The 19,375-nt window shown below is 35.4% G+C and overlaps 1 protein-coding gene across 2 annotated transcripts; it reads left to right on the top strand.

Moving 5' to 3' along the window:
- Positions 1-1,254: 1,254 nt before the first annotated feature.
- On the top strand, positions 1,255-5,989 carry LOC146748096 (uncharacterized). Of its 2 annotated transcripts, XM_085490813.1 has the most exons (5): positions 1,260-1,685; positions 3,308-3,492; positions 3,590-3,649; positions 3,782-3,880; positions 4,194-5,989. In XM_085490813.1, the coding sequence occupies exons 2-5, from the start codon at positions 3,390-3,392 to the stop codon at positions 4,292-4,294; spliced, it is 363 nt and encodes a 120-aa protein (XP_085346939.1). In that variant the 5' UTR covers positions 1,260-1,685; positions 3,308-3,389; the 3' UTR covers positions 4,295-5,989. The 2 variants fall into 2 exon arrangements, with proteins under 2 accessions (XP_085346940.1, XP_085346939.1); XM_085490814.1 differs by lacking the exon at positions 3,590-3,649 and having other exon boundaries at positions 1,255-1,685.
- Positions 5,990-19,375: the final 13,386 nt, after the last annotated feature.

Raw genomic sequence — 19,375 nt, 5'->3', positions numbered from 1 at the left:
TGTTATTGAAATATGGCTATTAATATAATCATACATTATATACACATATGTGCTTTGGTGCAATAATATAATATGAAAGTAAATTGTGGTTCTATGATTGGTAGCATTATATATTTGTTAGATTTTATGACAAAAAATTCTTTTTTGAAGCAAGAATACAAATTTTCTTCTTGAAAACTGAAATTTCAATTGTGTTTATGTATGCTGTTCGGATGGGATATCATCTGTCAAATTTGATCATATCAAGACAATACCTGCTATTTTGGCCGAAATCCTTTAAAAGTATGTAGCAATCCAACGGGATTACTACACTCTTCCAGACAAATAAGGCTAAAAGTGTCCAACAAGAAATGAACACTTTTCGCAAAAGACAAGGTAATGTCTTCACCCTGATTGTGAGTTGGAATCCCATGTTTCGTGTTCCTGCTATTTATATATACACTGGAATACACAATTCGAAATTATTATCAGGCTTAGTAGTAAACAAAACAAATATAAATTTAAAAAAAATACTGATTATAAACATGGACATCGATACGTTCCGATGTATTATATCGATCGGCCAAGCTATGGATCGGTAATTGTATTGTGCTAGTGGAGTTATTACACATGCATGTGTCAGATGTTTACCTGTTTATCACTTCATCGCTCCGGTACCGTTGGCCACTCTTGGTAAGCAGGACTGGCGCTGCTAGAAATCCCAATATTGTGACATAGTCCATTTCTGTTAAAGCAGTACGGTTTTAAAAATAAACACCAATACGCTGGCATAAATATTGAATATCTTAAACCTTGTAGCTTAAAATGTGTCATAAGTTCTATGCTGTATCAATTAGATTCAGTGAAAACTGTGAGAATATGTGATGTATTATCGTGTTTTTTTTACACAGCGAAAATCTTTTAGAAACGACGATTCTAAGCCAAATATTCCACGGTGTCAGTGCTTCCTTATAAAGTCTAATCGGTGGTCGCTGGTAGCTCGGACAAGATGGATATGGATCTAATCTGAAACCACTATAAAAAGTATCTCTATCACTACGATCCGTATTTTGAGTTCTTCACAATCAGTGTGGTGATCAATACAAGCATTAAATATTCCATATCTGATAACAAGAGTAATTTACTGGGTCTTCGATAAGAATACCATAGTTATAGTAGTCGAACAGTGCTTCTTGTAACTGGTAATATACATACATATATGTGTTTACTCACAACAAATAAAATGTTACACACTTTGTCAATTGAAAGCCGAGTGTTGAGCACAATGAGTCATGTACGGGTGTGAACCACGAGGAGGTAAAGGGTGTGTTACGGGATTATTCTCGATCATTATGCGATGATCGCGATTGTCACAGATTCATATGGTAATTCAATTGATTGATTCTAGCCTAGTAGGGCATATGAGGACGTGGTAAACAACCGTGCCTGTGCCTTGGTTGTGGTTGGTGGATTATCAAATAAAGGCTGATCACGGGTTGGTTATCTGAATTGGGAATACCCAATGACGATCTAAAAAAATCTAAAAAAAAATGTCATAGCGGGTAATCCCCTACTATGTAGCTCATATATATAGAGAGAGTGAGGGAGAATGGACCACAACTTTGTCACTAATACTGAACATATCACTATCATCGACATCAACACTGCAACCCTTTGAATACTGTAACGTGACGTTGTTAATTCAGGTACGTAATGCGATGTAGATTTATCACCAGTTGAAATATAACCCCGAATCGCTGATGTTCAGAATACTCGTTTTAAAATATAATCCCTACGGAGAAATTGTTCCATCCTGGTTTCCCAATTTCCAGGTTTTAGCCGTGGTTTCGCGTCATTTTGGATCCGAATAAGTCTTAGTCTTCAGCGTATATAGACCGGAACCTAACCTGCAGTCATCATGCAAACCTATAAATTGATCGTTACTCTTGACGAAGGCGTTCGCGTGATCCGGGTGTGCTGTAAACTTACGGCACAGACCCTCTATCTATATTACGGTGACTCAGTTAAGAAATGATCAAGAATTACTGGACGTACGAACATATTGATGCGTGTGTTGAATGAATGCAAATACCCAGAATTTATTTATTTTGCAATATATTGTACTTCCGGGCAATATTAGGATATTGATTTTTTAAAAAGGGTTGGAGGTCACCGGTCTAATTTTCGAGAAAATGATGGTTGTATTTTTGTGGACAGTCGCCATTTGGCATTATTATAACGCGTTTAGGCTAGTAAGAAGGGAGGAAGGGGGATGGCTGGTACAGGTTACAGAAAATCAAAAACGTTTTTACAGGAAATAAAATGGAAAGTTCCATTTACAGTAAAAAATAGGTTTTTACACTTTACAAATAAAACAAATTCGTAATTACATTTTACATTTTTATAATATACTTGATAATTTGTGTTTACGAATAAAAATTTGAAATTGCACACGATATTACGGCATTTAATGTAGAAAATGCTTTATACGCTTACAAATTACGGACGAATAAAATAGCTGAATACATTTTACTTGCCCATGTCTACGAATTTACGTTTTTTATAGAGATGTAAATTCCAAGAATGCAAATGGTGATTTTACAAATACAAATGGAGATTTTACGATTTCAAATGAAGATTTTACGAATATAAATATGTCATTTGTTAGTATAAATCTAAATTCTCGCACATAAATATTTTTTAATGAATATTGCAATACTCGGACTTCCATACGTGATATAACAACTAACGCTGTTGAAGGCAGAATATAAAAACGAAGCGGTTACTACATAGTACCTGCCAAGACGTGACCATCTGTTTAATACGCGTTTTTGTGTTAAAGCATTCGTGCCAAGTTCTAATTTAAGTACCCCTCCCTGGCTTGTGGGACAGTATTTGAAATCGATTGTTTGCATACAGATTATACATAGCGCTGAGGCAGTGCAATATCTGAATATTGCCCATTCACGAAGCCTTTAGTCATAACTATCTTGATAGTTTTAGAGACCGCCATGTGACCCATCAGGTATTCTACGCCAATGATTGATATGACATATCGGTTTTTGGATCCAGTCACGTCAAAATGTGGTCATTTTTTGTAAATCACGTATGGATAACTTAAATAATTATGTGAATGTAGCCTAGCAAAGATAGTTGTGCGATTCGCACTATGAATGTTATTTTGTCTTGTCGGGTGGATGTTTTTTGGTTCGCGTTATTCCCTTCACAACACCCTTCTGTCCAGTACAATTACCTATATCCTTGTATCCCATCTAACTTTCCATGAGACAAAATGTAAATTATGTGCTGTATTTAATTCATTTTGCAGAATTTGGTTAAATTATTGATGAAACTCCAAAAAATTCAAAAGAGGGAACAATAAAACCGGAAACATTACTGGTTTGACGAAGATGGAAGACTGCAAGCCAGGGTTCTATTTCAATGGATTTAGTTGTTCACCCTGTTCTGAATGTTTAACACTGACAAAACCACCATCAGCATGTTCCAATTGTGGTGAGTTCAAATACTCGTTCCAGTGTACTAGGTTGAACTCATTATCACACGTCACCTATTTTATTTAATGTTACTGACTATTAATGTTACTTTTCAGTGTTTACTACAACAGATATTACGACAGTTTTGATGACAACAGATAATCCCACAATAACAGGTTAGACATTAAATTATGGTTTTGCGTTCCGATTTATGTTGGGACGTTTATTTATTTATTTATTTATTTATTTATTTATTTATTTATTTATTTATTTATTTATTTATTTATTTATTTATTTATTTATTTTAGAGTCAGAACATTTTTTACCGGTTACTCTCAGCATTATTGCTGTAATTATTGTCATTATTGCTGTTGTACTATATAAAAAATGGAAATGTTGCATCAAAGGTGAGTTCAAGTCAGTATTAAGTACAAACTATAAACAAATATTGCACTATAATGATTCATGTGGTCTATATAAATTGCCAATATGGACAGTATTCATTCTGTATTTAGCAGAACAAAATAATAAAATGGTAGCTTTGAAGGTAGCGACTCCTGTTTGTTGTCTTGTATTTTCATTTATGTTTCATCATTAACTTGATGGAAACAGGAATCCGGACATTGTCAGTCTAGCCTAAATGTTGATGTCATTACTTTTACACGTCATCAATTTCACTGTCTGAAATATTTAATTTTAATAATGTATTTATTATTACAGTGTTTAAGACAACACGCGTAGAACAACGTGAAAGAGCAGATACTGTTTCTGCAGTAGAAGAGACTGGGCAAACGGGTAATACAGCAATCGTGATAACTTAATGGAAGTAACGTCTAAAATAAAGAATTGGGAAATTGTGTGTGATTATAGTTATGAAGGAACAACGGATTCACACTTCGACATTTGTCATATGTTTTCAAATATGACATTCCAAATCCGTATAAATTACAAGAGAAGGCATATATGAAATAGTTGAATATAGTGATAGGAATATGTGAGGGAATTATGTCTTCCTTAAACTTTGGATACGGTATTTAATTATTTTTCAAAGAGTCCTCCATGTAGCTTCTGCCGAAAAAAAGTCGCAGCCTCCATTTTCAAGAACCCTCCATAAGCAATATATATTCGATTTTGAAATATTAAAACATTATTTCAGTCTATAGAATAGTTTACAAGTATTTTAATTAGTGGTCAATAATATTAAGTTGTCATAAAATGAAATAGTTTAACACAGAGACACGATATCAAAACTAAAGAACGTCAAGCAAAACCAAATAGTCTTTAATATTAATAAACAAAAATAACAATGACAAATATGTAGCCTATACGGTCCGTGGCTAATGGCGGTCGAGTGTATTTCTAATATTTCCTGGAATCTGATTGATTTTTGACCTAATTTCAATCACAATTTAGATATTAGCTGTCATTCTTTAGAATGTCCCGTTTCTATGAACATTTTTGCAGCTATTAATTAATATAAAGTAATCAAGTATAATAGAAATCCCCCAGGCGGAATGTTCATGGCATTTAAAATTTTAAGGGGGTGGGCAATAAAACCTGGGTTGACAATAACACCTAGTTGGTATTGCTCCCGGGGTGCGATAGGAACTAGGTGTTACTTGTTTTGTTCGAAACAGTTGTGTATTTTTGCTATTTGTATTATTATTTTTTCATCTTTATTATTTAAAACATATTTTAGTTTTTCTTTATTTTTTGCTAAATGTGGGGGTGATAACAGCTGAAATTGTTATTTTCTCCCGCGTAAAAATCACGTGTTTACAGACAATTTTCTTCGTCCTCTATGGCGTTCTTTTCACAAAATAGACATTTTCTTGCACATATACTTGTGTTGTTATATCTCCCAGTCTCTATTAGTAGTCTGTGAGCACTAATCCCAAATGTTGTCATTGATGACCTGTGATGAGTATTTTTGGCTACGTGTGAGTAGTTTTCAAAGCCAAAGTCTGTTTTCAGTTCTCTGTAAGTGCGCAATTTATTTTGAGATTTTTCCCTTTGTTATCATTGTCTAGAATCTGTTTAAAAAAATTTCATATTTTATTTTTAGTTTTTCTGATATTATTTTATCTTTAACTACATTGTTCGCGTTTTGCAATTTTTCCTCAAGCAACAAATGGTCTATATCTAGAACTTTAAGTATAAGTTTGAAATTAGAGACCAGGTTATAGATGCCAGAGTTGTCTAGTTCTAAGCCGAGAATTTTCAGGCATTTTGTTTATTCTAGAACATATTCTTTTGTAACAAAGTCATCGGATGTTTAAAATGCGTTGTGTCTAAATTAAGAGTACAGATTTCAAAAAATGTTAAGCTACTTCTCGGGTTGAAAGCCATTGCAGATGAGGAAATCACAACAGCAGTGTCTCAGAAGGAAACCGATGCCATTGAAAACATCGATTCACATTTCCCACCACCCCTACCACCAGCTTTGTAGTTTGACGACGGCGACGACGATTTTCAGTAATAATCATGACTGAATAAACATTTTTGTTTATGCATTATATTCATGTATCTGAAAGTTATGTGTAATGAGTAGTTCATACAAAGTATGTGTTTGTGTTTTTATTATTTATAAAATCAAAAGGTGCATTTATATCAACGATCTATTGGGTGGTAATTATTCACCCAAATTGTTTGTAAAATCAACCTTGTTCTATTGTGTTCATTGTTGGCTGTGTCACACGGCCCCCACTCGCCTAGGGGCTCGGGCTGGGTCATGAGAAACAACCAAAAGTAAAATAGCAGTTTTATTCATGGGCATGGCGACAGAAAAACGTGATACGTCTGGGGCGATTTAAAATTGGGGTATACTTGTTCCACTTGTTAGATACCGGGCACTATTTATAACTGATCATTCTATTGCCTATATTTTCAGCTTTACTCGTCTTTATGCTCAACTTTTTTCGCATACCCACAAAAAGGTCACATCACGTACCCCTCCGCAGTTGCCTCCGCCTTTTCCCGATAGCCGTTACAACGCTTTGCACTTCACCGGTGGTGGCGCTTTTAGTACCTGAATCGGATCATTCGAAACCACCATGACAACATTTACAAGAAAACCTTACAAATATGTGGTCAGCACAATTTGAAACAAAGAAATGCAAGAATGACAGCTTTTCTCCACATATATACACATTTAATAATCAAAATTTGGCGTACCATTTCAAAAAAGATCTCTGAAACTAAATGATGAGAAACATTCTGCTCTCCATTTCTTGTTTTAAATGTTGAGGGGATTTTGCTCACCACACACACAGATGTAATCACCAATACAAGATTAGCGTTCAGCCACACTTCCAGTGTTAGTGCCTCCTGAACAGTGTTAATAATCCTGAACACCAACAAAGAATTTGGTGTTTTGACTAGGTTATCACAGCTACCTAGGAGAGAGGAAAGTATGCCCTGTATTTTTACTCTTGTTTTCGGAATGTAGTAGTAATAGTGTCGGAATTGAAATATTTCTTTTCTAGTACTCGCTTTGTGGTATTACACCACGAGAAAAGGCATTTACATGTCATTTATATAATTGTAGATGAAAGCAAACACAAAATACAGAAATCCAGACCATGATTAAAAATGTAGACAGCTCTGAGGAAATACAAATAGCTTTGGTTATTTTTATCAATTAAACACATGTGGTATAACAATTAAACGGTAATAACAATACTAGTATTTTCAATGAACATATTTACGTGTACTAGAAAATCAAAGTACATAAAACAAATGCGTACTTTGCACTTTTGATATGGACGTGAACAATATCATTTTCATTAGTCAAAATGCAAAAAGTTATTCATATTTAAATAACATTGAATAGTTACATTTAAAATCAATAAACTGGTGCAATTATATATGCTAAACAGTTGTGATAATTATATAACCTACTCTTTATTACATAAAACGTCACATTTTAGTCCCCGTGAAACAAATTCAATTTCAGCTGATGATATTACTATAGCAACTATTCTTAAACGCAGGGATCCGTAAATAGTTGTGAGGGTTCGATGTATGTATCATGGTCATACAATCTTTATGATATTAAAATTTTATTTAACATGTTATTCACGCAAATGTACATGCCAAGCATCAACAAATCCCTTTATTCCCACATCCGAAATCTCACACGACACAACAGATACTGCCTACGGAAGCATGCTGGTGCCACTGGTCTGTCATCTGCAGATCTATCAACTCATTTTTCATTGGATAATTTATATTCTTTCTGCCATACGATTGTCCATTGAAGGTGTCTGCATATATGGATCACAATGTTGATTTCCTCTCGTTAGTCAACCACCGAACGTAACATGTCCCACAAAAAATGTTGCAGTACTGTACTGCGGTAAAGATAATACATCTTTATTGGGTTTTAATAGGCATTGTCATGGTACCCAATATATTCCGCTGAATCCGTCGGAAAACACTATGTGGGTCACACCAAAATGGATCATTTTCCCGTTTTGGTCAACGTGGATTTTATGACCATGATATGGAGAGTATTACTGAATCGGATTTGAAGATATCATGGAATGAACAAATCTGAGAGAAATCCACCTGTAGTGCCTCTATATAATATCAAAGCAATCAGACTTGCGTTTTTCAACAAGAAGTCTAAAATATCACTTTTCACTCCCAAGTCCAATTACAGTAGAAGCAATATATGCTGTCAGTGTACAAATCTATACTACTGGAGTTTTATGGGATTATGTACACTGGCTCAACAGACAAAGCCAGTCAGAGAATGGAACGATGTTAATCATCATGAGATGAAGATATTTTCCAAGCAACTAGTGAAACAGTCAAGCCAGCTAAACACATACTACTTGGCATGGGTTCAAAAAGTATCACAGGTTCTAGAAAGGTACAAGAAATTGTTAATAGCTTTGGCCACTGTATAGTATATCATAATGCAGAAGAATACACAACCGATATTGCAGCTCAAATTATTGAGACAAATCGTATTCTTCCTGATGGCCTAAAAGCGTGTAAAGGAATAAGTACAATATCAGCATGGGACAACTATGATGAATCAATGTATCATGACACACAGGGTATCTGTATCCAGAACGAAGTTCCAGTTGTATTGCCACCATCACCAGCTACAACAGTGGCAACCATGACAGCCTCCTTCATAAACTCATCATCATTAGCAGCAGCAGCATCATCACCAGTACCATCAGACATTCCTCCTACTGCTATGAAGATACAAAACAAGTCTCGAAACTTGAACCAGTTAAAAAAAATTAAGATATCACATTTCAATTTTGGTATACAAACATTGGACAAGCCTGTAAATTACAATGCGTGTGTTGCCAGAGATGTTGCATGGACAATATCTTGTAAAACAAACGAGTACCAATGTGGTCTGGCTGGAACTCCACAATGATGATCTTCCTGTTCAGAAAATGGGTTATTTGCAAACATCGGAGCCCCTCCTACAAGGCATGATGTTGTGAATGAGACTATGAAAAGGAATGTTATATTAAAGGGTGTGAAAAAGATTACATTGCAACAACCTATGATCTAGCAATAATCAAGCCAGCTTGCTAATTGCAGGACACTATGAGACCTAAGTTTGACAATATATTTATCTGATTTGGTGCATTCCATATTATGTTTCTGCATTTGTCAGTAATAGGATACATCATTGGTGGGTCGGGTGCAGCCCACATATTAATGGAAAGTGGTGCCTTCACAAAGGGTTTTCTGAATGCATTTCAATGTGGAAAACATAATCAGACAAGAAGAGTGCATGTGCTCCTCGTAACTGCTATGCAGAGCAAACATCTAGATTTGTTCTTCTGGCTAAAGCAAACGATAATTACGGGCAGTTGGTTGAAGCTCTAAAGACGTTCCAATAATCATCAACATCTGAAAATATCTAAGATATGGAGGACACAGATGAGTACAAAAGATTCATGATGATCTATGCAAGATTCTGTGATGATACCAGAGCTGGTAAACATGGTGTTTTGGAGAAATTATAGTTTATGGTTAACGTCTACATGTTGTTAAGTAGGGTTGTACGAAAAAATGAAGTGCATCTGTTCAGCATAAAGCTGAAGGGAAAATTATTTACATTTCTTTGCTGCGCCATAATTATGCACATTACATGTGTTTGTATACTATCTGAAACTTTTGAACATGCATATAGCCCATTCTGGTATTATACAACAACTTGAAAGAGGCTATCAACTAATGCATTTGCAAGACAACCAGTGGTCCACTGCACTAGAGAGCACAATCAATGCCGATGCAGCATCAAACAAACTGGGATCACTGTTTTTCATCAAAGTCAAGGAGCAACTAGACGCTGGACGATTACTAGATCAACAAGAAGTACTATAGCATCTCTTTGAAAAAAGCAAGCAATAAAGAAACATGTTAATCCCAGTCATGAAACAAGGAAGTTATTAAATTTCAAAAAGATTTTGAAACGTGGTTAAGACAACTATGAATCTGTTTGCCAGCTCTTTGACTGATAACATCAATTTTTATTGTTTGGCAGATGATAAATAAATAAATAAATAAATGCCAGATGAGGTAAAAGCTGACATGCTAAGTATGTTTATTTTGAAAGACCACTGCAAAGAAGAAAAGTGAGAAACCTTGCTAGTTCTGCCACAAAGAGCAAAATACAATGTAAAGATGAAAATGTCATTGAGCTGAAGACAACAAGAGATTTGCTGGGCAGATCAGTCTATCTTGCTTATACCAGAAAGATTGGGCTTGAAGAAGGTAACAATAACAAAGTATAAACTTTCCAAACATCTCGAACATATGATTGTACATGCACAACCAATAACAGTTGACATAGTTCTCTATGATGCTGTGTCCAGTCACTGTCATCTGATCTGTCTCTCAGTCTTGGAAAGGTAGCAGAGCTGGTACTGAAGATATTATGTAGTGTACAAGCAAGTGTAATTAACTTTGTATGTGACAAGGTCTAGTTGTCAAACAGAACCAAGCCCCTGAAACTAACGTATGGTACGAGCCCCCACTTCCGGTAATGGAAGAATGACACAATAAAATGCTACAAAATTAGATTTATTGTACTAGTCCAATCAGTAGTGACAGTAATAACAGTGAGCATATACCAGGGTTGATAAATATTAACATTACAAATAATACCTAGTAGTTTAATACGACAGGTGGACGTTTTCATTAATAATCACTACAAAAATATATTCAACTATGAGCATGTATCTAAATCAGTGCCAGTTCGTTGAGTTAACAATTCGGCGAGAGTCTGCGGTCTTGACGAGGTGTATTGTACTCACAGTTCGACGAGAAACGAAGTTTTGATTAGCAAATAATAAGTATATTCCGAATTCTTGAATTCACTCGTTAGCCAGTCATAAGACTCCACAAAGAAGAGCACAACCACGTTATCTCAACAGCAAAACGGATCCGGCATACAGCAAGGGCAGCAACCACGTGCGAGGACTCCTTTCATAACACTGCAGCTCGTCTCGTGCTCTGCAACTCCTTTCAAGCTCTGCAATTCTCTATTTTACGTAGTCAAATCGGACCCCTCACGTCGATCATGGTTCAGACCCTTGCATGACGTATCTACTCCCTAGCTTGGAGGTAATTTATATGTCATAGTAACGCAGTTCCCAACTCTTAACTTAGCAGCTATTCAAAACCTGCACAATATATATGCTCAACCAAATTACAATATATTCTAACTTAAATATTTCTATACTCAATCGGTAAAACACAAAAATTGGAAATCACTATGCCCTCATCTAGCGAGCATTCAATCTTTTGTCCACAAGCCATATTAATTGAATACAAACACTATGAAATCAATCTCTACAAGTCTCATAAAATTACAGGTACGTAACACCTCCTTCCTACAGAAGTTAGTACACAAAAGACTTGTCCAATCTATATCAATTTTTTTAAATATATATACAATTTTTATTTTATACTATTTTTTTTATTTTTTATTATTTTTTTATTTTTTATTAATTATTTACAAAGCTCTAGATAACGCATCGGCACATACATTGTCTTTGCCACGGATGTGTCTTACATCAAGATCATATTCTTGTAGCTGTAAACTCCAATTAAGTAATCTTCTATTTTTATTTTTCATTCTATTTAGAAAGACTAAAGGACTATGGTCGGTGAAAACTATTACAGGTTTCACAGAGGCAGAGATATAAACATCAACGTGTTGTACAGCCATAACCAATGCTAACGTCTCTTTTCCCACAGTAGAATAATTTCGTTGATGTTTATTGAATTTCTTAGAAAAGTATCCTATTGGACGTTGGATATCCTCGTCGTCATTTTGAATCAGGACAACACCAGCACCTATGTCACTGGTGTCGGTCGACAAACTGAATGGTCTTCCAAAGTCGGGAGCCATTAGCACTGGTTCGCTACACAACAGAGATTTCACTTTCTCAAAAGATCGCTGACATGCATCGGACCATTTATATTCCACGTCTTTCTTAAGTAAATCAATAAGTGGAGCTGCAACATCTGAAAAATTCTTACAAAACTTTCTATAAAAGCACGCCATTCCTAAGAATCGTCTTAGACTCCGTTTATTTCCGGGAATGGGGTATTCAACAATACTACGCACTTTTGCAACAACAGGCTTAACCTGGCCCTGACCTACAACATGACCAAGATAGGTCACAGTGGCCAGCCCAAACTCACTTTATGACAAATTAATAGTTAAGTTAGCCTTGTGAAGCTGATCAAATATTTTGGTAAGACCCGCCAAGTGTGCCGGCCACGAGTCATTAAATACTACAATATCATCAATATACGTTTCCACATTTTCCAAATCCCTCAAACAAATGTCCATCATTCTTTGGAACGTGGCCGCACTATTCTTCATACCATATGGCAAGACTCTATACTGGTACAAATTATCAGGAGTTACAAATGCAGAGATTTGTTTTGCTCTGTCAGTTAAAGGGACACCCCAATAACCCTTCAACAGATCACATTTTGTAATATATCTGGCATTACCAATCCTGTCAATGCAGTCATGCACTCTGGGTATGTGATACGAATCAGTTTTGGTAAGAGAGTTCACCTTTCTAAAATCTGTACAAAACCTCCTTGAGCCATCGGGTTTTGGAACTAACACACAAGGAGAGGACCAACAGCTATCGCTTGGCTCAATGATGTTGTTCTCAAGCATATATTTAATTTCTTTACGAATGATTTCTAATTTCATGGGATTGACGGGATATGGGTGCTGTTTGACAGGAGAGGCAGTTCCCACATCAACATCATGAATAATTACATGGGTTTTACTAGGAACATCTGAAAATAGGCATTTGTATTGCGTGATTAATTTAGTAATATCATTTCTTTGTTCAAAAGGTAAGTGACTAATTTCCATCTCAAAATTCATTAAAATCTCTGAATTATTTAATTTAATCCCTAATTTATCAACTAACGTTTTACACTCAATTTCTACATCCTCAGTTTCACCAACAATCTCACACTCTACTGCAATACATTCTTTAACTTTATCTCTATTATAATAACGCTTCAACATATTAATGTGACATACTTGGGTTGATTTTCTCCGATTAGGAGTTTGTACTACATAATCGACATCATTTACCTTTTTAAGAACTATATATGAACCATGATACCTAGCCCTCAAAGTACTACCCATAACTGGTAATAATACTAACACTTGATCACCAGGATTTTATGAACGCTCTATTGCCTTCCTATCATACAATAATTTCATTTTGCCTTGAGCAGATTTTAGATTTTTACGAGCCACATCACACGCCTCACTCAATCTCTTTCTAAACTTAGCCACATAATCAAGCACATTCATCCATCTAGACCCCTCTTCTAACCACTTTTCTTTTAACAACTTCAACGGACCCCTAACCACATGACCAAAGACCAATTCAAATGGACTGAATCCTAACGACTCCTGAACCGAGTCTCTAAACTGCAAATAATAACAAATTTACACCTTCATCCCAATCTCTTTCATTCTCCAGACAATACACTCTCATCATACTCTTCAGAGTTGCATGAAACCTCTCTAACACCCCTTGGGACTCGGGATGATAAACACTAGATATAATCTGCTGAGCCCCTAACTCGTACACCACCTGCTGGAACAATCCCGATGTAAAATTTGAACCTTGGTCCGACTGAATTTCTTTGGGCAAACCCACAAAAGTGAAGAAATTAATAAGAGCTTTAGCCACACTTGAGGCAGTTATATTACGCAGTGGGATAGCTTCCGGGAATCGCGTTGCTGTACACATAACTGTCAACAGATACTTATTTCCCCTCTTTGTTTTTGGTCAATCAACTATGACCTTACTAAATGCCTCACCAATAGCAGGTATAGGTTTTAATGGAGCTACAGGAACTTTCTGATTAGGTTTACCTACTATCTGACAATCATGACAATTTCTACAGAACTCTGAGACACTACGCTTAATACCTGACCAATAATCTTGTTTAAAGTTTTTGTAACACCTAAATGTCCACCCATAGGAATCTCATGAGCTATCTTCAATATTTCAGATCTATATGCCTTCGGCACTACAATTTGATTTATTACTGACCATTCCTCTGAAGATGGCACTACTGGCGACCGCCACTTCCTCATAAGAACACCATTTTGTTTAAAATATCCAGTAGGGACACTGTCAATTTCACTTGACAGTTAAAGTGTCTGGGTCATTCTATTGTTCTCTGATCAATCTTGACCTAGAAAGAGGTACATCTGGCTTATTCCCTTCAACTTTATTAGTGCTATCCTTACCTATACGTTCACTATAATCCAAATACTCCTCGTCTGGCGCATTATTTAATACTTTACCAAGATTTTTCTGTTAACTTATCTTTATCAACACTCCTTTGCCCAGCAGTTTTCTGAGACATAGCCCTAATGACTGCACAAGCAGGAAAAATACCAGGAATACATTCGGCAACTGTTTCAGTACTCACCACAGAAACTGGCTGACGTACAACCCTAGGATCCGCTACCACTTTCGGCCCAGCTAAGTCATTTCCCAACAAAAAGGATACACCGTCGACAGTTATGTCAAAATCATAAAGAATGAAGGATCATTTAACATCACTGGTGCAGATCAGTTATGCCCCAAAGTCTTCAGATATGCATTAAACAGATTATAACGGCTCTCATCAGGTGTTTCAAGGACGACAAATATGTACCTATGTTGTTGCACATGAGGAGCAGTGCCTTTAATGTAAATCATCCCATTGAGAAGTGTTGATCAAATTGAAGTACCTGAATACATATTCTCACATGTGGTAGCTGATACCCGCTTGGTGTTCCATCTCTGCATGCTGTCCAGAGCAATACCAAGACAGAATGTTGTTGTCTGTGCTACAGACACTGATATCATGGTAAACCTGCTATATCATGCCAGACAAGTGAATGCCAATATGTGGATGGATCTTGGACATTCAAGTTATAATACTAGAAGATATGTAAATATTATAACCCTGGCAAACCACATTGGTCCAGTAGTTTGCAAATCATTGCCCGGTTACCATGCTCTGACAGAAAGGGAAAAGTTACTCCATTGAAAAAAGCTGTGAAGAATCATGTTCATCTTCAAGGACTAAGCATACTTGGAGAAAACATCACTCTTATAGAGCAGTATGTATGTTCATTCTATGGTCAAGGGGCCAAACAATCAAGAAAGTTCTTTCGAGAAGATAAAGGAAATAGATGCTGGTATGCTTCCACACTGCAAAGATGTTCTGGTTAGGAAATTGCCACTGTGTAATTATATCTTTGGAAGCATGCACATCTACAGAATCCACTGGAGAACATCAAACTCACAGATCATGGATGGAAAGATGTAAATGGCGTTTTTTCTACCTCTCTGGTTTACTTGCAATCAGATGCTTTCCCAGATCATTGAACCAGACGATATCCCAGATAAAGATCAGGATGACAATGAAGATGACAACAGTATTGCTGCAACCGAAAGTGATGGTGACAGTGATGGTGATATATCGCAAATCACTGCTGCTGGTTATAATGGTAGTAGCAAATAATTTTGTTTTCGTTGTTTCTTTCAGCTTGAAGATGATATAGTTGAACAATGTCTTCAGAGCTGTTGATATAAGATGTCAACTCCACTTAGATAGACATGATATACAGTTATATAACTGTGTACATATATCATAAATCATGTTTTGTTGTTTTATTTTGAATCTATATTTAACAAGAAAATGCAAAGTATTAGGTAATATTTATGCATGATATGTTGGTTAAAATTGTATACTGATCTTGGACAATTATTTTTGCTAAAGCTTGGCGCAAGTGTCTTCATTAATAAATATATTAGAAATACAGAATATTGTGTATTTATTAGTTATGTCCTGTACTCCATTTGCCATAATAATTAGTTATTAGAATCATTAAGTGTTACATATACATATACATATATAAGAATTCCCACATGTGGGCAAATATTTATTGGCCAAACAATTACTTTTAGGCACAAAAGACCCATTTTGTCCGAAATCACCATGATGTGTCACTTCTTTAATACACATTTTGATGCATCATACATATTAGGTGAGTCAGTGCCCGTCAAGCATAAATATATTTGTTTACCATAATATTGATTATGGTTGAAAATAACCATTAATTGTTTGAAAACAATTGATTATTCGACCCATATTTGTCAAAACAAATAGAGATCGATGGTCAACCTAGTTATTCTATGTTATCAATATATCATATATTTTATGATTCCTTTCATTTTAAACACATATACACATAACAAATATTTTTAAAAACAAATTTGACTAAAAACCATTTCGAAAATTATTTATTTAAATTGACCTAAATTATCATTATCAAGTTATCATGAAAGTTCACACAATGCGATCTCAAATATACCACAAAATCAATTTTGAAGTCATGAATCACGAAGTGCACGCTCATTGATCATGTTTTAGATGTCGAAGCCGTTGATTTTTTTTATTCATATTTGAAAAAAACTAGTTTTTGGTTTACATTTTCTGTAAAGGGAAGTGATCATTTTGAGTGGGGTTTCGCAACTTCTCCATGTTTTATTCCATTTTAAATTACCCCTACATATGAAAATCCGTGACACCTGGCAGCCATTCATTTTATAAAATACATGGCACATAAAGTTAATATGATTATGCCAAAAAATCATTTCTCAATATTGACAACGACAACGGAAATTGAATTTTACCCATATTTTCAAATGCCCATTTGTCGAATTAAAATACAAAATACGTTATAAAAAATTACATTAGCTGCGGTACATAATACGACCATTTATTATTTATTTACAAATGTCTCCATGAACATATCACAATATGTGATGAATTCAACATTGTCGAGTGTATAGCGCACAAATCTAAATTGAAAATTGATATATTGAAATCAAAATTTCAATATTCAATGTGTATTGGTAGGACCCGATCTAGTTTCGACGTATACGCAAATGGGCCGACATATCCGGTGGCAGTAAAAAATATTGTGGGGCAACAACATTTCAAAATGGGTATTGGGGTAGAAGGCGTGTGACCTTTTCAGTTTATTGCTAGTAAATGCTTCACCTACAAATTTATTTCGTGGACGTAATGCGGAATAATTCTCCTGAATACAGCGGTACTGTGTTTACATAATTTTTCTTTTTAGTTGGATATTGATACGACCTTCAATAGATTGTTCAATCCCTATGCAGACTAAATTAGTAACCGCGAGAATGTTTTATTCGTAATGTTGTGACATTGTATTCATTTTATTAGCAACAAAAGACAATCTATAAAACCAGTGTAACGAGTACAGCGCGTATCACTGTATTCCGTGCTAACTTGCCGCGGCATTCCCTAATCATGGCGTTAGATTCCGCCCTGAAGTTGGATAGCAACTACATTCAATCAATGGTTAGGGCAGGGACTATTACGGGCGAGCTTCCTACTGTTCTAAGTGCTGTTTCGTTCTGTGTCAGTGCAAGTCATGTCGACATATATCAACTTCCAGCCAATAGAAAACGCCGTAATATTAGTGGTGTGGCTTAAATGGCATTCTACTACCTGTTCACCCAATGTAGATGACTCCAAATCAATCGTTTAACCAATTAGACTTTTTCAGTTTTCAGCAGGTTTGGATATTTCATAGTCTACGTGTAAATATCAAAAATGAAACATGTTTTGCCATAATTCCATCTTGTCTATTTGATACACACAAGGCAAAATGAATGGCCGCCAGGTGTCACGGATTAGAGAACTACAAACACTGGCAAAATATGATACAGAAAGAAAAAATCAGGATAGAAGAGGCTGACAAAAAGATGTACAAGTATATCGCAAAAAAATAAATGCTCACATTAGAACCAAAGAATGCAATAAAACAAAAGAAATGCCATATCCTAAATAGTTTGAACATTTCCAAAATATCAGCACCACCACTGCAACTCCACCAGAGAAAGTCAGACAACTGGAAGCTAAACTAACACAACTAGAGGAATACAATATTAAAATAAACAAACATTTTGCTATTATGAACCACACTGGAATCAACAGACATAACCATTTATAGTCATCTGTCTAATGTCTGGCAAATTGTTTATGAGTTATAGTGTATTTTCACTTTTTACTAAATCCAATATGGCTGCTAAAAGAAGCCATTTTTCAAAAATCTGTTTCAAAAACTTTGTAGAGCTATCAACATAGGTGCCATATTCTAAACCGCTTCTCAAACAAGCAAGCAATTTTTAAGAAGATAATTTTTTGAGGTTTTTTGCATTTTTGTGATAAATTCAACATGGCCGCCAAAACCACTTGAATCATAGGAAATATTTTCATGAACACATAATCATCTTATTGAGCGGATGTTGTATGCCAAGTTTTGTTTAAATCTGGCAAATTGTTCATAAGTTATAGCGTAATTTAACTTTTTACTAAATCCAAGATGGCTGCCAAAGGAAGCCATTTTTCAAGAATTTGCTTCAGTAACTTTGTAGAGCTATCAACAGAGATACTATATGCTAAATTGATTGTCAAACAAGCAAGCAGTTTTTAAGAAGATAATTTTTTGAGGTTTTTTGCATTTTTTTTGATAAATTCAAGATGGCCGCCAAAACCACTTGAATTATGGGAAATATTTCCATGTACACATAATCATCTTATCGAAGGGATGTTGTATGCCAACTTTGGTGTCAATCTGGCAAATTGTTCATGAGTTATAGCGTACTTTCACTTTTCACTAAATCCAAGATGGCTGCCAAAGGAAGCTATTTTTCAAAAATCTGCTTCAGTAACTTTGGAAAGCTATGGCCATAGGTGAATGAATGAGCCATTTTTAAGAAGAAGATTTTAAAAGTTTTTTGTCAATTTTCACAAAATCCAATATGACGGCCAATGTCACATGACCGCTAAAGATTTTATTGCTGATATTTGCTAGACATGAGCCAATGATGCCACACAAAAAAAACGGAAGTTCCTAGACCCTCAGAAAGTGGTGCAATTGAGCACTTCCGGTTTGTGTTCTACCGAAGATGGCGGCCAGGTCATGTGACCTACATAGCTGGTTTTGGGATATGCACCACAACTCATGGCCCTTTATCAGCATGCAAAATAGCAAATCAATCGCAGCATTATTTTGCAACACACAGTGGTTACAAAAAACGGCGGAAAAATAATAATAAGCAAAGCAATTACAATAGGGTTTCGACCCGTAGGGCTAGAAACAATAATATTTTTTTTTTTTTTATCTAGGGGCAGCTAGTAGTTTTTTTGAAATGATTTTCTCTGGCACTTAAACAGTTATAGATGTACCTTGCTAGTTTTGTTATTTTTTGGCTGTTATTGCTTGTTAGCATTGTAATCAATTTATTGGTATTTGTGTTGTT

Source organism: Saccoglossus kowalevskii, chromosome 2 (genome assembly GCF_978046115.1).
Source record: "Saccoglossus kowalevskii chromosome 2, keSacKowa6.1, whole genome shotgun sequence".
NCBI lineage: Eukaryota > Metazoa > Hemichordata > Enteropneusta > Harrimaniidae > Saccoglossus > Saccoglossus kowalevskii.
The sequence above is the reverse complement of the archived record's forward strand: the minus strand, read 5'-3'. Positions and strand labels throughout refer to the sequence as shown.

What these genes read in the sequence shown, in the direction of transcription:
- LOC146748096 (XM_085490813.1), top strand. Translation starts at nt 3,390, where the DNA reads ATGGAAGACTGCAAGCCAGGGTTCTATTTCAATGGATTTAGTTGTTCA. An exon ending in ATCAGCATGTTCCAATTGTG is followed by an intron (nt 3,493 to 3,589) that starts GTGAGTTCAAAT and finishes GTTACTTTTCAG; the next exon opens with TGTTTACTACAACAGATATT. An exon ending in AGATAATCCCACAATAACAG is followed by an intron (nt 3,650 to 3,781) that starts GTTAGACATTAA and finishes TATTTATTTTAG; the next exon opens with AGTCAGAACATTTTTTACCG.